Source organism: Indicator indicator, chromosome 2 (assembly GCF_027791375.1).
Source record: "Indicator indicator isolate 239-I01 chromosome 2, UM_Iind_1.1, whole genome shotgun sequence".
NCBI lineage: Eukaryota > Metazoa > Chordata > Aves > Piciformes > Indicatoridae > Indicator > Indicator indicator.
The window spans coordinates 35,998,724-36,016,195 of record NC_072011.1 but is presented as its reverse complement, the minus strand read 5'-3'; the positions used below and the strand labels follow the sequence as shown (position 1 = coordinate 36,016,195).

At 37.7% G+C, this 17,472-nt stretch overlaps 1 protein-coding gene across 1 annotated transcript in view; it reads right to left on the bottom strand.

Annotated features, from left to right (window-relative positions):
- The window catches only part of SDCCAG8 (SHH signaling and ciliogenesis regulator SDCCAG8), a 106,889-nt gene that overhangs the window by 24,535 nt on the left and 64,882 nt on the right, over window positions 1-17,472 (bottom strand). Inside the window, 1 exon segment of the mRNA XM_054396468.1 lies at window positions 14,339-14,470. Within this exon segment, the coding sequence (XP_054252443.1) occupies window positions 14,339-14,470 (132 nt within the window).

The window sequence follows — 17,472 nt, the reverse complement described above, 5'->3', positions numbered from 1 at the left end:
TTTCTTCTGATACAGCTTGAAAACAATCTTGTAAATACTGGAGAAGCCAATGACTTAACATAATTTTTCCCCTTCTCTACCTCAAGGTCAGTAGTTTAGCAGCATACTCCACAAAGTGCTTTTTGCCAATGGAACTTTCTGCTTGAAATACTTACATTAATTTTATATTGAGCTAATTTTATTATCCACTAATACTAACTTCTTCATCTGCTTCTGTCAATGAAAGCATTTTTTAGTTTAGTACAAACACAGTACTTTTTTCACTTTACTTAGCTCAATATGAATTTGAAAGCTCTAGCCCTCAAGAATTAGCTTTCACAGAACATGAGACTATCCCAAATACACATCAGAGTCAACCTAGAAACAGCTTCCAAGATTCTCCTACAAAAGCTTCATAAGTACCAGCCATATAGACAAAGGTACTGAAAAAATAGTCTTCTCTGAGATGGACCACACAGAACATAATAACCAATATGTGGTGGACAGAGCCCTCCCCTTACTAGAGGTACCACAGGATTTCTAACACCATCAGAATACAGGACTTTGGAAAAAAAGGGTTTTTTTGACTCAACTATCGCATATGGCACACCACTCAATTTATTCAAGTCAAAGGTGAGATATCAAGCATGCCTTAACGGGATTTGGATCTTCTGTTCCACAAAGTCTGCAATTTCAAACACAAGCCACCAACCCAATCTAGAACAAACTCAATGAAGATTATATTCAGCTTTACTACGTATTTTTCCATGTCAACTAAAGCTGCAAGACTAAAGGAGGGTGTAGATGGCCATTGCCCCACAGTGATCATGACAGTGTCCTATTTTGAGAGACAAAGCACCACACAGAGAAATGTTGGTTTTAATTTTCAAGCTACATTATATTACACAATTATATACTCCTTATGAAAAAAGCAAAAAACTATACGATAGCCAGGTATATCAACAGGACACTATCAGAAATAATTGCCTGATACAATTAACATTTTTGGCATAAAGTCCTGATTTCTTCATCCTATATTCTAATTCAGTGGCTTCTGCTTTTGTTATTCACTACCAATTTCTCCAAACCCAGCAATGTCAAGAGGTCAACAATTACATTGTTCAGAATACACCACAAAAGTAAGAGTGACCCTCTATCATCATTTTCCCCTTTGATCATCCCTTTATTTGACTGTATTTCAGTAAATTATCCATGTAGTTTTTATTTTGACAGCTCTCTTTACAGCAGTAAAACAAAATGTGTGCATTGCAAATGGCAAAGATTCAAATTTCAGCTATGTTTATCCAAAATAGCACTGAACTGCTTCTCTACTTATGCTATACTGCCTACAGCCTTACGGAAGGGGAGACAGATGGGATGAATTTAGCAGGGAAACAGCTGTGGCTTGAAGAAGAGACAAGCAAAAGTTTTGCTATCAGGCTTCATTATGTATCAAGGTACCAGTAAAATGTGTATCCGTAAGGCAGCCAAAAAAGTGTTTTTCATTTGACTAGTGATAATTACCTTTTCTCAACAGCTGATAATGTTCTAAGCAGCACTAAATAGGTATAATAATTAAGCAATAATATAAGACAGGCAGTGCCTTGCTGGGAATTATTGCTTGCCTCGGGTGTGTTGCGAGGTATAAGGCTGAAGGGTGAGTGACTTCAGCCACACGAGAAATGTAATAATCCTCCAGAAATACACTGCCTGGAGTGTCTTCTTGCTATTAAAAATGGCAATTTAAAAAGGACAAAATGTTAGACGCATTTCCAGTGGATTTTACTGACATGGGATGACATTACAGAAAGTCAGTGAAGAAATTCCATTCCTGTTTTCCTTGGGAAAGCCCCTTCCCAAGGATACACTTGCCTCTGATCAGCTTGTTTGTGCATTTTATTCATAAAACTGCTTGAAAAGCACGTATTTGCATCATATAAGACGTGTGATAAGGCTCAGCAGATTACAACAGCCTTCATGATGCTAAAAGTTAGAGGGCTTTTAAGTGACAAGCTTCCAAATGTTTATTCTCTACAATTGTCCATGCTTGGTGTCAATTCACAGATGAACATTTTTTTCAGTTCTGAAATCTGTGTGTGCATATCTATGCATATATGCATACACAGAGGTGGGGGTTTTATTTTTATATATAAAAGGTCAGCCACTAAAGTGATCCAAGCAAAGGGAGGGGGGGAAAAAATATCAAACCAAGAATCTCAAAGTTGTTTTTGACTACATGCAAGTAACGTAGCTAAAACTAAGGCTAAATCCCTGTTAGTGTGGGAAGTGCTAGTGTAGCACTCAAAAAAATTGCAGTGCTTTATGTAAGCAGAGAAAAGATTACTGTAATTTCAGCCATACCATTGTGACAACCTTTAGAAACCAGAGATCTGGAAGCAATTAGTAACCTTGAGTTAAATCAAATCAGAGTTCTAAAGATCATTCAGGATCAAGCACAATGTCTGTTACTATTAGACTACTACCAACTAGTACCATTGCCTGGCAAAATAAACACAACTACTTTTTAGTATTTCAGTTTTTAGGATGGTCATTTTTTTAAGAGTGCTTTCAAACTGATAATGAATTATGACTGGAGCTCCAGAAAAGAATCTTGTGAGTTTGACAAGAAATAGTCAAAAGAACATTCTATCTGTGTTTTAGAGAACAAAACCAGTGGAAAAAGAAGTCTTCAGTCTCATAATGTATAAACAACAGCAATTCCAATAGTTTGAAAGATGGAAAAAAAAAAGACATGAAGGAAAAAAATACCCCTGCCTTTAAATGCAACATTACTTATGGAACTACTGCCACAAGACACATCAAGGATAGACACTCAAAGATTCAAATGCAGGTTAGCTTTATACATGGAAAATACAAGCATTCACAGTTATATCAACTTTGATAGGAGCAGGACTGGACCCTGCAGAAGCAGTGTAAACACTGAAGCTACCAGGAAAAAGCAGCCTTCCAACAACCCTGCACAAATCTTCTCACTTACTATATTAAAAACATAAATTGTCAAAGTTTTGAGTCTCCTCCTCTTACTACAACAACCTTGAGAGCAAGCAGGGGCATAGATTTTATTACAGAGCTGGTAAATTTTCATGATGCACTTGAAAAGCTATTTAAATGCTATCATTTATCTTCATTTTCAGTTCTCCCTATATGGAATGGAGGATTCCAAATAGCCTTAGTCTGAAAATCTCAGAGTAATATACACAGAGATCAAAACCAGAAGGAAATCTGCTACTGCTTCAAGTAGTTTGCCAAATGGGTTAACAGTCAGATTTTACTATTACTGTGAGTTCACTTCAGGCCCAATAGAAAGATTCCAATTATAGTTAAATATCCCAACTAGGTATTTACTGCTGAACTACTGCATAGTGTTAGTCTCACAGTGGCTATTAGAAAACACTTTCTTTTTTTAATGTTCTAACATATCACAGGGATATCACAGAAATACAGTACAGAAAAATGAACCTTAAAAGTATAGATGTAATACAATATGGAAGAAAGAAAATACAGTGAGTAAAACAGGCATTTCAACAATTCCATTTTTTAGATAGTCAAAACAATCAGGACTTGCTGAAGATTGTTCAATGGTATATACTCCTACAAAGAACACGAGGAGGGTTGTCCTCCAGAATTTACACCATATTTGAAAGGCTATTATCCTAGGTAGAAGCCTTTATTCTGTAGCTCTGGACAGCTTTTAGCAGATAAATTAAATGAACTGTGACATGTTTTTCAGGCTGTTTCATGACAGGACATGAGAACTTTGATCTAGCTTGCTCACTTTCTATTTCACATCTCTGAGGAAAGTGGTAAGACAGACTGGTCCATGAGGTCCAGCAACTGAAGGTAAAAGCGTCTCAAAGAACATATGATGGTGAAAAGTAACTGGTGGATTAACAGAGAAATGATCACATGTCACGACCAGAAGCAACCCCTAACCAAAATTAACACAGTTGAAAGTTTGTAGCAAATGGAGAAAAATTACATGGATTTCACTGGAAAACCACAGTACAGTTCTGTCCAATGATACACGTTCTCCAGCATCATTTTATAAAGAGTAAAAAGGAGGACCCTAGGAACTACCAACCTGTCAGCCTCACCTCTGTGCTGGGGAAGATCATGGAACAGATCCTTCCAGATGTCATGCTGAGGCATATGGAGGACAGGCAGGTGATTCAAGACAGCCAGCATGGCTTTACTAGGGGCAAATCCTGCCTGACTAACCTAGTCTATGACAGGCAGTCTATGACAAACTGACTACGTCAACAGATAAGGAACTATGGATGTGATCTATCTGGACTTCTGCAAGGCCTTTGACACAGTCCCCCACAACATCCTACTTGCCAAGATGGAGAGATATGGATTTGATGGGTGGACTGTTCAGTTGATAAGGAATTGGCTGGATGGTCACATCCAGGGGGTGGTACTCAATGGCTTGATGTCCAAATGGAGAGCAGTGACAAGTGGTGTCCCTCAGGGGTCCATACTGGGACCTGTGCTGTTTAGTACTTGTATCAATGATATAGACAGTGGGATCGAGTGCACCATCAACAAGTTTGCAGATGACACCAAGCTGAGTGGTGCTGTCAATATGCCAGAGGGATGGGATGCCATCCAGAGGAACCTGGACAAGATGGAGAGATGGGACCAGGTCAACCTCATGAAGTTCAACAAGAGCAAGTGCAAGGTTCTGCACCTGGGCTGGAACAATCCTCACTATCAATACAGACTGGGGGATGCAGTGATAAAAAAGCAGCCCTATGGAAAAGGACTTGGCGGTGCTGATGGATGAGAATCTGGACATGAGCAGGCAGTGTGTGCTTGCAGCCCAGAAAGCCAATCACATCCTGGGCTGCATCAAAAGATGTGCTGCCAGCAGATCGAGCGAGGTGGTTTTGTCACTTTACTCTGGTGAGACTTCCCCTGGAGTACTGTGTACAGGTCTGGAGCCCTCAATACAAGAAGAACATGGACCTGATGGAGCAGGTACAGAGGAGAGCCACAAAAATGATCAGGGGGCTGGAGCACCTCTGCTACAAAGACAGGCTGAGGGAGGTGGGGTTGTTCAGCCTGGAGAAGAGAAGGGTTTGGTGAGACCTAATAGCAGCCTTCCAAGGGACCTACAAGAATGATGGAGGGAGACTGTTTACAAAGGCCTGTACTGACAGGATGAGAGGCAATGTCTTCAAACTACAGAAGAGTAGATTTAGATTGGATGTTGGGAACAAGTTCTTGACCATGAGGGTGGTGGAACACTGGAACAGGTTGCCAGGGAGGTAGCTGGGGCTCCATCCCTGGAAACTTTTCAAGGTGAGGCTCGACAGGTCTCTGGGCAACCTGATCTAGTTGAGGATGCCCCTGCTTATTGCAGAGAGCACTGAACTAGATGACCTTTGTAGGTCCCTTCCAACCCAGACCATTCTATGAATTCTGTGATCAGTGTTATGATCTGCACAGGGCCAAGCTTTCTAGATCTTGCCATATCAAGGAGAGTTTGGCCTGAGCTGTCAAAGACATCACCTTTATCCACCTCCATTTTAAAGGACTCAAGAATTCTTCCTTAACGCTAAATTAACATTTAAATTTGAAAACCAACAACTGTGCTGACAACAGAAAGTAACAAGAACAGCCAGGAACCTTATGCTGTGCTATTTTATGTCACACTTATTTCAGGGCTTTTTACATTCCTGGTAGACAAGAACACAAGCTTACTATTAGCGAGCTGAAGGTTTTGACTCCAACAAGTTGGGGCACAAACAACAACCATTCTCACATCTGTTTTGGAGAAATCAGAGTACATCAAAGCAGTAGAGTAGAAGAATGGACAATTACCATACTCTTAGCAGAGGAGGTATTAGAGTGTTGATAGCTGTTCAACACAGAAGTCAGCAAACCTGGCTATTTTTCTACCTAGCTCTTTGAGACACTAACTACTGCCCAGTTTACAGGATCATCTTCCCAGATAATATTCTTCAGTTTCTAAAATAATAAAATTGTGGTGACCAGATGTCTTGATGTGCAAAGTGAACACAGACACTGTCACTTTCCCCTCTACATCCTCTTTTATGACATTTACTATTGTTTGTGCAATTAAAACAGATGCAGCATTAACTAATCCTTAAAGAAGCTAACTCAGCAATTACCAGTCCATTAATGGGATCTCAAATGCATGAAAAGTATACAAAAAAATTTAAAACAAAAAGAATATAAGGCCATGAAAATAAATGGTAAACATGAGAAACTGAAACAAGTTAAGACAAAGCAGATTCTGTCACATCAGTCCTAAATTATTTGATAGATGTTTTTTTGGTGTTTTGTTGGGGTTTTTTTGTTTGGTTTTTTTTTTATGAAGGAAATGCAATAAATCTTACCTACATTAACTTCAGCAAAACATTACATGTCATGCCCCATCTGCAAGCTGTTAAGTAACTGATTGAAAGAAAGCACAGTCAACAGGACCAATTGAAGGCAAGGAAGAATTACAAGTGGATTTCTTCAAGTTTAAACAGATTTTTGAATATTTTGTATTATGACTCAGCACAAAAAGTGGGAGTGGGCTGATGAACTGAGGAGATGTCATCAGCCTGGAGAAGCTCAAAGATACTGCACAGAAGAAACGAATGACTCAGAAAACTGGAAAAATAGCAGACATAGGATGAAACTTTACAGTATAAAGTCTTACTTGAGGGACTTTACACACTGTCTTTTCATAGCAAAAGTCTCTGCTAACAATGTATATTTACTTGGGAGGAAGAGGTCCTGAGTGCACTTCTTGGACAGAGAAGGATTATTAACTACTAATATGACAAGGTTTAATAAGACCAAGTGTCGAGTCCTGCACTTTGGTCACAACAACGACAAGCAAAGCTACAGGCTTGGGGAAGAGTGGCTGGAAAGCAGCCTGCTGGAAAATAATCTGGGGGTGCTGATGCACCGCTGGCTGAACATGAACCAACAGTGTGCCCAGGTGGCCAAGAAGGCCAACAGCATCCTGGCCTGTATCAAGAACAGTGTGTCCAGTTTGGAGTTTGGTTGTGCCCCTGTGCTCAGGCCTGGCGAGTACTTCTCCCAGGCAACCACTGGCAGGACAAGAGGGCATGGTATGAAGCTGTGCCAAGGAAGGTTTAGGTTAGGTATTAGGAAGCACTTCCGCACAGCAAGGCTGATCAGGCACTGGGATGGACTGCCCAGGGAGGTGGTGCAGATGCCATCACTGGAGGTCTTTAAGGAAAGCTTGGATGTGGCACTTGGTGGCATGGATTAGCTGATGCGGTGGTGTTAGGTCATAGGCTGGACTTGATGATCTCAGAGGTCTTTTCCAGCCTCAGTAATTCTGTGATACTGTATTCAGTTCCAGGCACCACAGTATAGGAAAGTCATCAAGGTCCTAGAGCATGTCCAGATAAGAACAATGAGGCTGGTTTGCAGGACACCGCATGAGGAGTGGCTGAGTGAATTGGGGTTGTTTAGATGTGGAGAAGAGAAGGCTAAGGGGAGACCTTACTGCTCTCCACAACTACATGAAAGGAGGTTGTAATAAGGTTGGTGTCAGTCTCTTCTCCCAAGTAACTAGTGATAGGAGTAGAGGGCATAGACTTAAATTGTGCGAGGGGAGGTTTAGATTGGAAGTTACAAAAAAAGCCTTTACTGTAAGAGTGGTCAGGCTTTGGAACAGGCTGTCCAGGGAGGTGGTGGAGTCACCATCCCTGGAGGTGTTCAAGAAGTGTGTAGATGTGGCACTTAAGGATATAGTTTAGCAGTCATGGTATTTGGGTTATGGTTGGACTTGATGATCTTAAAGGTCTTTTCCAACCTTACTAATTCTATGATTATGCAGCTGACAAATAGTCAAACGTGATTGCAGCATCCACCAGTCAAGGAATTTTCAAGTAAATGAGTTAATTCCATTTCTTGATATATTCAAATGCCCTTATCCAAAACCCTGTAGAAGGTTCTGATTTCAAAAAAAGACCAACAATCAGAAAGATGAGGGTGACAGAGAGCTTACTGAAAAAAGAAAAACAAAGGAGGAAGGCTTTACTTAATCAGAAATAGGACTGAATAGATACAACTATTGCCTGTAATAATGTGCACTATCTACAAAAAGCACTACTTACTTCAATTTTGGCTCAAAGACAAGTAGGTACAAGCTGAACAGAAATAAATTCAGTTCCAAAATAAGAAGGATCCCAAACAGAAGATTAGTGGTGCTGGAAACAGTTGTCCAAATTGGAGCAGCAAAGCCTAATGACTTTTACGAAGGAGATTAACAAATTCTCAAAGGAATATATGTATATGTATGTATGTATTTTATATATACACACACTTAGCTGCAGTAGAGGAACACAGTATTTGGTGATCCAGAATACATCTTAGAGAACATTATAAAATTCCCCAAATATCTACCCAAAAATCTGTTGTGATGTTTCCCTGTGCTTGTCATTTGTTTCTTAAGAAGGCTAACAGCTTACTTGCATACTATTTTGCAGTGTTTTCTGAAGACTCTGTATTTCACTCCTGGTATACATTTTCAGGTTTTCTAACAACTATGATAATTTTTTGCTTTATGTGTCCACTATTCCAGTAGTTAGGGAACACATCTTTAAAAACAGTATTTGGGAGCCTATATTGTTTATCAACTACATTTCATGGGAATATTCTATATTAAAAAGTGTAAATAATATATACATTTATATGCACACTATATATCGAGATCCCTTTAATATGAGGGGGGATCTAGACAAATATAAATAAGAGAAATAGAGAACTGAAAGAGGAAAGGAGACATTTTGAACATGCAGTTTCTATTCCAGAGCATGTAAACTGTGTGCAAACATGCAAACATTAAACAAAAGCAAAATACACTTTCAGACTTTGACAGGATTTGCAACATACATCCACATATGTGAGTATGTGTATATGCATCATGTGCTGACTAATTCCCAATACTACTTTTCTGGACTGTACATTTCTCAACATAAAGTGTAAGTCTGAAATTGCAATAAAAGCAAATTAAGTGAATGTGATAAACCCAAATTCTGGACAGAGCTGAGAGTTTTATCTGTCTGCACTGCAACACTGGACACAGTGACCACAAAGCTTTTTACCACAATATAGCACATTATTTTTATTATTTTATAATTATATTTCAAAACAGATGATTAGCCTAGTAAAAAGAAAGTAACAGTTGAATCACTGTTACTTAAAAAACCCCAACCTAATGTATCAGTAAACTAAAAATAAGGAAGACAGGAAAAAAAAAAAAAAACTGAGTTTTTCCACTCATTTCTTGAAAAATCACATAAAAAGATGAACAAGAACTCTAGGTAGAAAATGTAAAATTTTAAATGCAATTTAATTACTCCAGTTATCAAGAAATAATTTTATGCAAGCGTTCTACTGAAGATTTGCCAAAGAAATCCAAAATCTCTATTCATAAGTATTAATACTAACAGCAAACCAACTATTGTGATTTCATGTATCAGTTACTTGAAATTGCTGGTACATTTTTACGTTACACACACGTGTCTCAATTCTCATATATATATTCTCTCATGCATAAATAATCTTGAATGCACTATCACTTAGTAACAACAAATAAATTTAATAGTGGGAAAACCCTTTAAAATCATTGTGTCAAACTGAATGTCACATTTTCTCTCTTAACTCCTCAAGAGGTCCATTTAAGAATACATTTTATCTATTCTTGCAGATATTCTTATCCATAAGAATCACACATTTCCCCACAGGTAGAAAACAAATATAATTTATCACGTTGTGCTATACAGACATTTCCACACAGTTGCTGCACTACACTAGAATGTCTGAAGGGGAAGACAACTCAGGTAGTTGGCTACAGACACATCTCAGCAACATGGCATGTAGTTACAATTTGACACATAGTGTCTTTATAAATCCAATGTCTATGAAGTCAAACAAATCTCCTTCTTATTTATAGTAACAGGCAAGAGCAGATCTCTGCCGTCTTGTTACACAGATGGCTGTAACATTTTTATAGTTAACTTACAACCACTGATGCCTGAGGAATAGACACACATCTGCCCCAAACTGCCAGTCCTGTAGGCTCTTCTTTTTAACTTTAGCTAGCAAAAATACAGTCGAAATACATATAACATTAGCACCTCCAAAGAGCTGCCACAAGAAAAAGTCCCATGCACACATTACAGCAGAAATAACAGTAATACCAACTCTAATCACAAAAAAAACCCCCAACCCCACCCAAAAAAAAAAAAAAAAAAAAACCAAAACAAAACAAACCACAAACACAAAAACAACCCAAATAAACCCAAACCCAAACAACAAAAAAACTGTACTCCCAGATCGCGTCTACTGAATTTCGTTTGAAAAAAAAGTGTTTTGGAAAAAAGCAATTAGAAACTTTTAAATTTGTTTTATTAAAAGAGTCTAATACTTCACACAAATTACTGTTGATGTATTTTTTGTTTTGCTGCTTGATAAAAAGTAAAGGCATAGGTGGCTCATCTTGAAAAAAGAAAAGCAGTTTCCTAGGATTTTCTCCTGCTTGAAGATACTAGTCCACATTTGCTGTCTTTCCACACATCATCTGGGTCTTTGGTGGGAAACATACACAAAAAAGAGCTAGTTATATTAAATTAAATGCTTCCCATTTTAGACACTACCTGTCCACAGGAAAAATTCCCTGATTTAGATGACTTGCAATAAAAATGCTTGCTCTACAAGAAGAATAATAGATACAGAAAACCCAAGCCATAAATGAACAACCTACAAGAGTTAAGTAAGTTCAATGAAAGCTCAAATAGCCTGATGAAATCCTGACCCATGGCAGCTTGGCCAAATATTACTCATTCAGAACCATGTTCCATCAATAACATATCTAGGCAGGTTCTTGATTTTTTCTTCTTGTTCCTCAAACTACAAGAAAATAGAGCTTGTGAGAAAGTCAATCTGCATTTACAGCACTGGTCTAACTACAGAAGTAATAATGCATGCCCTGGAATTAAGTTTGAAAACAGGTAAAGGAGAGAACAAACAAACATTATGCCTCGAGTCATCCAATTCATGTGATTTTGAATTTTCCTTCATCTGGAATCTGTTGAGATTTTTTTGGGTGGGTTGTTTTGGTGGTTTGTTTTGTTTGGTGTTTTGTGGCACAGAAGGAAAACAGAAAGTTAGTTTAACCTCTTATTTTTACTATACATTCCTATACATTCTTTTATTCTTCGTTTTCTATCTTTATAGCTGTCTTGTAAGAAATTCTCTACTCTCTGTCTGCTAACTTCTACTTCTACAGAACAGGGATTTGAAAACTTTGATACTAAAATTTGCTTTGAGGTTGAAAATTTATACGAATGTGCCCTGTGTCACATTAATTAATACTTCTGAGATAATCTACTTAGCTAAATAAAGCACTGTCTAAAATTGTAAGTACACAGCTGCAAAAAAAAATCCAAGCAGCAACAAGTAATATAAAAAAAGAGAAATACGTATCTCAAGCAGAGATCCACAGTGTTGCTAGTCTAATAATATTAAACGAACATCTCTTCACAAGCTTCACTGCAGTCTGAATGTGTCACCCTACATCTTTCAAGTTTGTCCCAAGAATATGCATCAACTGTATCGTTTAACATCTACTTCTTCTAATGCTGTATTTCACGGAACAAAAACACACTGCAAGAGATCAATATTTGCACTACGTTGAAGACGCTGATTCAAAAATCATCTTTAATGTCTGTGCAATTTAAAGTAATCTCTTTCTTTAAAACCTGCTTCTATCACTTTGGACTATATTATATTCCTTTGCAGCACATTCAGATAGAAAGATAGGAATGGCACAGAAAACATCATCTTGTTCATTTTCAGGAATGAAACTATCACAATTTCCAAAACATTGTTGCCCCAAAAGAAATTCCAATTGATCAGTCAGATCTTGGCTCTTCCACAGAATTGCTATATCAGAACCTGTGATATTCTTCCAGGAGAACGCACGTAGTGATAGATTTCTTCTTAAATATCACAATTCCTTACTATTCAAATGCCAATGCTAGGTCCCAAGTTAAAGTGAAAATCATTTTGATACAAGAAACTTTCTAAAGGGAACCAAAATAACAATGGCTAGACAAGAAACTAGTAATCATCCTTAGCATTATTTTGATGTGATTATTAGTATCAGAGTGACGGATGAAAATCTGAGGCAAAACACATTTTTTATTTTTCTGTCTTTACTGACTAGCATAGTCAGACCTCTATTTTCAAACTCAGATGAGAAAAATCACTGTTTTTATTTGATGGAAGTCCCTCAGCATAAACACAAGGAACGGCAAGATTCACCTATTATAGTAGCTACAGTATCTGCTTTTCTTCACTAGATCTCAGTACTTCATAGCGAATTTACAGCATTTGCGAAACAATACTGAAAATATAGCACAGTTTTCACATGGAAACTAAAAATCAGATTACACTGGTATTTTAAAAGCAGTTTACTATATTACCCTTGTCATTTATTATCTGGATTTAAAGTGAATATAGTGCAAGATCACCATGAAAAACATGTTGAGTCCCCTCTAAAAATGCTGTAAAGTATACTGTCCATAATTCAGATGGAATATATAAATATGGCAGGGATTATCAGCTAAAATAATGAATAAGACAAATGTTATCACCGGCCTGTTTTCTCTCCTTGTCAGCAAAACAGTGGCAGAAGGTAAGGCACTGCCTGCAGCATGACCACTCTGCTTTCAAACCACTTTTCTGTTCTGGATTAATCCTTTCAATCTTTTCCAGTGTAAGTCATTGCTGCCACAGCAGAGAATGAGCAACATTTTCCAGTAGGTCTATTTTATTTGGTTCTGACAGAGGAAATGTTGTCCTAAAAACTTACAGAGCACTCTTAAATTCAACTAGATGCTAGTAATTCTGCAGAAGAACAACAGGAATGGGAAAAAAACCCAACAATTTTTGTTTCCCTAGAAAGTAACTCTGAGTCCTCAGCGCATGTCCCACATATGCTAAGAATCCACCACAAATGAAGAAGACAAAAGGAAGGCAAGATAAATGGAAAGATAATGTGGCCAGATAGATTAGGAACACAGTTGTAGTGGTTTGGATTTCTTTGTTCTCTAAGCTATGTTATAGACGATGACAATCTGGAGTTACAGAAGAACAGGATGAATTACAGACAGAAATCTGAAAAGGAGGAGGAAAGAAGGGGGTCTGGATGACTGAAAAGAATGTATGGAGAGCTTGCAAGAAAGAAGCTGATATACTGACTGAGAACAAAGAGAGGGCAGGAAAAAGAAAAAGAAAAAAAAAGTTAAAAATCAGTGGTTGAAAAAAAGAGCATACAAGACTGGCTGCTTCAATACAAGCAAGCTCTGTTCCTGTCAGGTGGTTAGTGGTAAAAAAAAAAAAAAAAAAAAGCAAACCAGAATTTTTCCCAGCCAGGACTATCTAGTCCAAATGAAGTTAAATTACATTTTGCCTTTAACTACTGACAAGAGGTAACCTGGCTGACTGAGTTTGCAGAGTTGCCTCTTAGCTATCTTCCCATCTTTATTCTCTACCTTTCCAACCATGCTTAAGTTCTTTCTAGTGCCTGTTACACTGAATGTGGAGTAGAAAACAGAACAAGAGAGCATAGATAAACTTTTTGATACCATAAAGAAAAGTCTCCACAATGATCTAACCCAAACTACATCATACAGTGTTATCAGTCTGGATACTCTGGCCTGAACAGCCGTGGTATTGGTAAAAATATTCCATAGTAGCTTTTCTATAGTTGCTACCAGCTTTTTCTGAAGAAGTTGTTGCTTGTCTGAAAAGGGTAGTCATGCTTGGAAGCAGTTAGTAGTTCTCTAGTTACTAAGATCTTCAGTAAGATTCTCCTGTTTATACACGCTGAACATTCCTGGGAAAGGTAAGATGGTGAACTCCAAAAATACACCTATTACATGGCATAACAGAATTCACATCTGTACTCAACATTCTTAGCACTGAATAACCTCCCTCCTTCCTCCCTTCTCCCACCCTCTTTTTTTTTTTTAATATGATAAGACAATCCATCCAAGTTAGAGCAGAGAACAGCCGAAGCAGCCCACACACATATGTACTAAGCTTTAATTCTTTGGAAGACTATGTTGTTCAAGCTTTCCTTTTATTTATCCAAAATGGCACAAGCAAAAGATATTACAAAAAAATGTTGACAGAATGCCTGGGGGAAACTGTTGGTCATTTTCATAAGGAAAGAATATTACTTTCAACAACAGAGTGTCATTTTTATGTTTACACAACACAACAGGTACAGTAGAGCATACCACACACCGACAGTTTAAAAAGGACCTCCTACCTCGACTTCATCCTCTCATGCATTCTCCCATGCTGGATACATTGTTGGTCCAATTCATCATTCTTTTTCTGCATCTTCTCCAATCTGCCATGAAGATACTCTTTTTCCTGACTAAGCTGGTTGACTTCAGATCTACAGAAGTGAAACACAGTGATGATGGATGTTGTCAGATTTCACCCTGCAGCGTGCTATCAATATGTGGCTTCAGCATTTATAAAATTTTATACATGTAAGTAATGCATAAACCAGGCTAGTAGTAGAACTTAGAGGAACAAAACTGTTTCAAATAATCTTAAAACAAAAGAACATGATGCTGAATGGTATCTGGTAAATATATCCATAGTAGTATTCACTCAGTCATAGGCTAGCTATGCTAAATTCAGCCCAATTTAAACAGGTACATCATTCAACATTACATGTTGATGTTAAGTAAGACCAATAAATGTAAATTCACCTTTGCTAAGCATTTTGAAAACACAACTTTCTTCGTAAAAGCTACTGTCTAGTTTTAAAAATGGCTACTCACTGGCTACTTGTTCCATTTACTGCACTGTACAGGTTGAAATTGCAATAGTGGTACTGTTTTAGAAACTTCATTAATCTAATGTGCCCAAAATACCATTACATGGATTAAAAAAAAAAAAAGAAAAAAGAAAAAGCAACAAGCAACACATTAAGAGGGGAAATTAATAAACCCTTAAGAAACAAGGGACAAATCATACAGGCACACCCTAACCAACATTAAACTTGGCACAGCCTTTAAGAAAATTAGTCACTTCTAGCAATTCTGATTCTTCATGGGTGAGCAGATCCATGGATGACCTGGGACTGCTACTTGCTATATCTCTAACCATCAGCCCATGGAGAAACAGGCATGAGCTGTTTCTTAATATCAGGAAAAGATCTCAGATTAAATTGTGATAAAATATACATTATGCACTTGTAGAGTTTAACTCTTTGGAAAAGGTTAATGAGAACATGTCAGAATCTGCTATACCAACAGAAAGCAAGAATCAAAAGGAAGCAATTCTTTTTTTTTTATGGCATCTGCCACTCCAGATCTTGAGGTTAAGAAGCTTCAGATATATCTTTAAATCACAAAATTAAATATGCTGCAGCTACGGCAGAAAGATACTTTACCTTTCTGGCTGTTACAGAATGCAACAACAACTGACAATCTGAAAAATACAACAAAGTGCAAGGGGAAAAGGAATACTACTCCCTCAAAAACATGTTGTTACTCTGACAACTTAAATCTGGAAATAACAACATACACTTCTCCTGTTTAAATAGAGAACAATACTTGATATCATCTGTGAATCTAAAAACTTAGCAGGGGAAATTTTGGAAGAAGACTGTATGCAACGGAATTTAGATAAGGAGTTGCATCTTTATTAAAGAACAACACTGGCAAATACATCATGGTTGTGCTGATGTATTTGTTCATCCAACTTAGACATGCAAGTGTCCTGAACAGATACGCAACAGTGGCAGAATGTTAAAGGAAGGCAACTGAAGTCAGATTTTTATACCTATCATTTAACAGAAACCCTAGTAACATACACGTCAGCAATAAAAAAGCATTACCAGTTGGCCCAATTTTTGTCACACAGTATAAATGTGGTCTGTACTTGATACTATAAGAAAGAATCAGTGGATAAAAGTAAAGGTCCACTGCAGAGCAGCTCAACAAAGCCCATTTAAGTGGTAACAGAAACTAAATTCAAGATTGTGTTCCTTTTTTGTCAGCAAAATGCAACAAGAGCATTTGCCGTGAGAAGAATGCTCTAATTATCATGTTTGTAGGGTTTCCCAAACAGTCAATCCTGCTTCTTTTTCTGTATTTATATGTGGCTGTCTCATTCACAGAAACAGTGGAAGCAACTTTTAAAGTGATAAAAATCTCAAAAGTTTTAAAAGGACCTACTCATTTCCAGTACATTTGAAGGTACCCCCCAAAAAAAAAAAATCTTTCTGGAAAGACCATCAGATTCAAATCAACCAAAACACTACTCAAAATTCACTAAAAACAAGAGTAGCATGATCCTTATTCTCTAAAACACAGTTCTAAGTGGCTGACAATTTGAACCCTGCTACTTGTGTTCACTTCTCCTAAGTCACTTTCTATAATTACAGTTGAACTCAAAAGAAAAAACAAGAAAAAAAGATTCCTTCCAGTTAAAACTACCTACACAATGTCCCTTCCAAGTAAATATCCACACAGATTCAAGTATTTTGTTACACTGAAACGCTAGAGGACAGCACGTATGAAGGGTGGAATGCTTATTAAGGTCACTGTGAAAAGGTTCACATTTCAGGATTTAAGAGAGAACACCAGTCTCAGTGCTAGACTGGGTACCCGACACCCATCCAAAGTTCAAGATAGTTCATTCTATGCACCATTTAAATAACTTAAAAATTGCTAGGTTAAAAAAACTCTCATAAAACCAACCATAAATGTAATAAGGCTGAAAAACTGTACTTAACATGATAGCGCATTTATACTAGGAGCAGCCATCCACCCAGCCAGAGGTAGGGCCACATCTGTGGAAATGCTGCTGAACTACTCTGTTTCCAAGCTGCCACAGCAGGAATCAGAGAGGGAGACAGGTGTCAATGTATACAGTCCTGAACTTCAGAGGTAGCCCCCATGTAATGCCAGGGACAGAGGTAAATAAGAAAAATCTATGCACTAAGCACTATCTGAATGATCCAGAGCAACTAGAGGACACAGCATAAACTGCTTCAGGTCTAACAGACTGAGTTGTAAGCTGTAATGGACTTTAGAGAAGACAAAGCATGCAGATATTTGGACTGTTGCCATCTGAGAAGAATTCTGCATGAAGCTGCATTTCTGCAGGTTCAGCCTGGCCCCACCAGACAGTCATGTTCATGCATCTGTGTAAGCTTCTGAGATCTAATAGACTAAAAAGACCTGTAAGAAATCTGTACTATTATGAAAACGCACTGAGAAAGCTGTGTCACATCAAAATTTAAAATGCATGCTTGTAAGTAGATGGGTTAATAGATTTTGTCAAATCTCATTTACTTGTTAGTATATTCAAAGTAACTGATAATGACTGGACATAAGACAGGAACAACAAAAAAAAAAACCCCGATGCTTCTGGATCAGC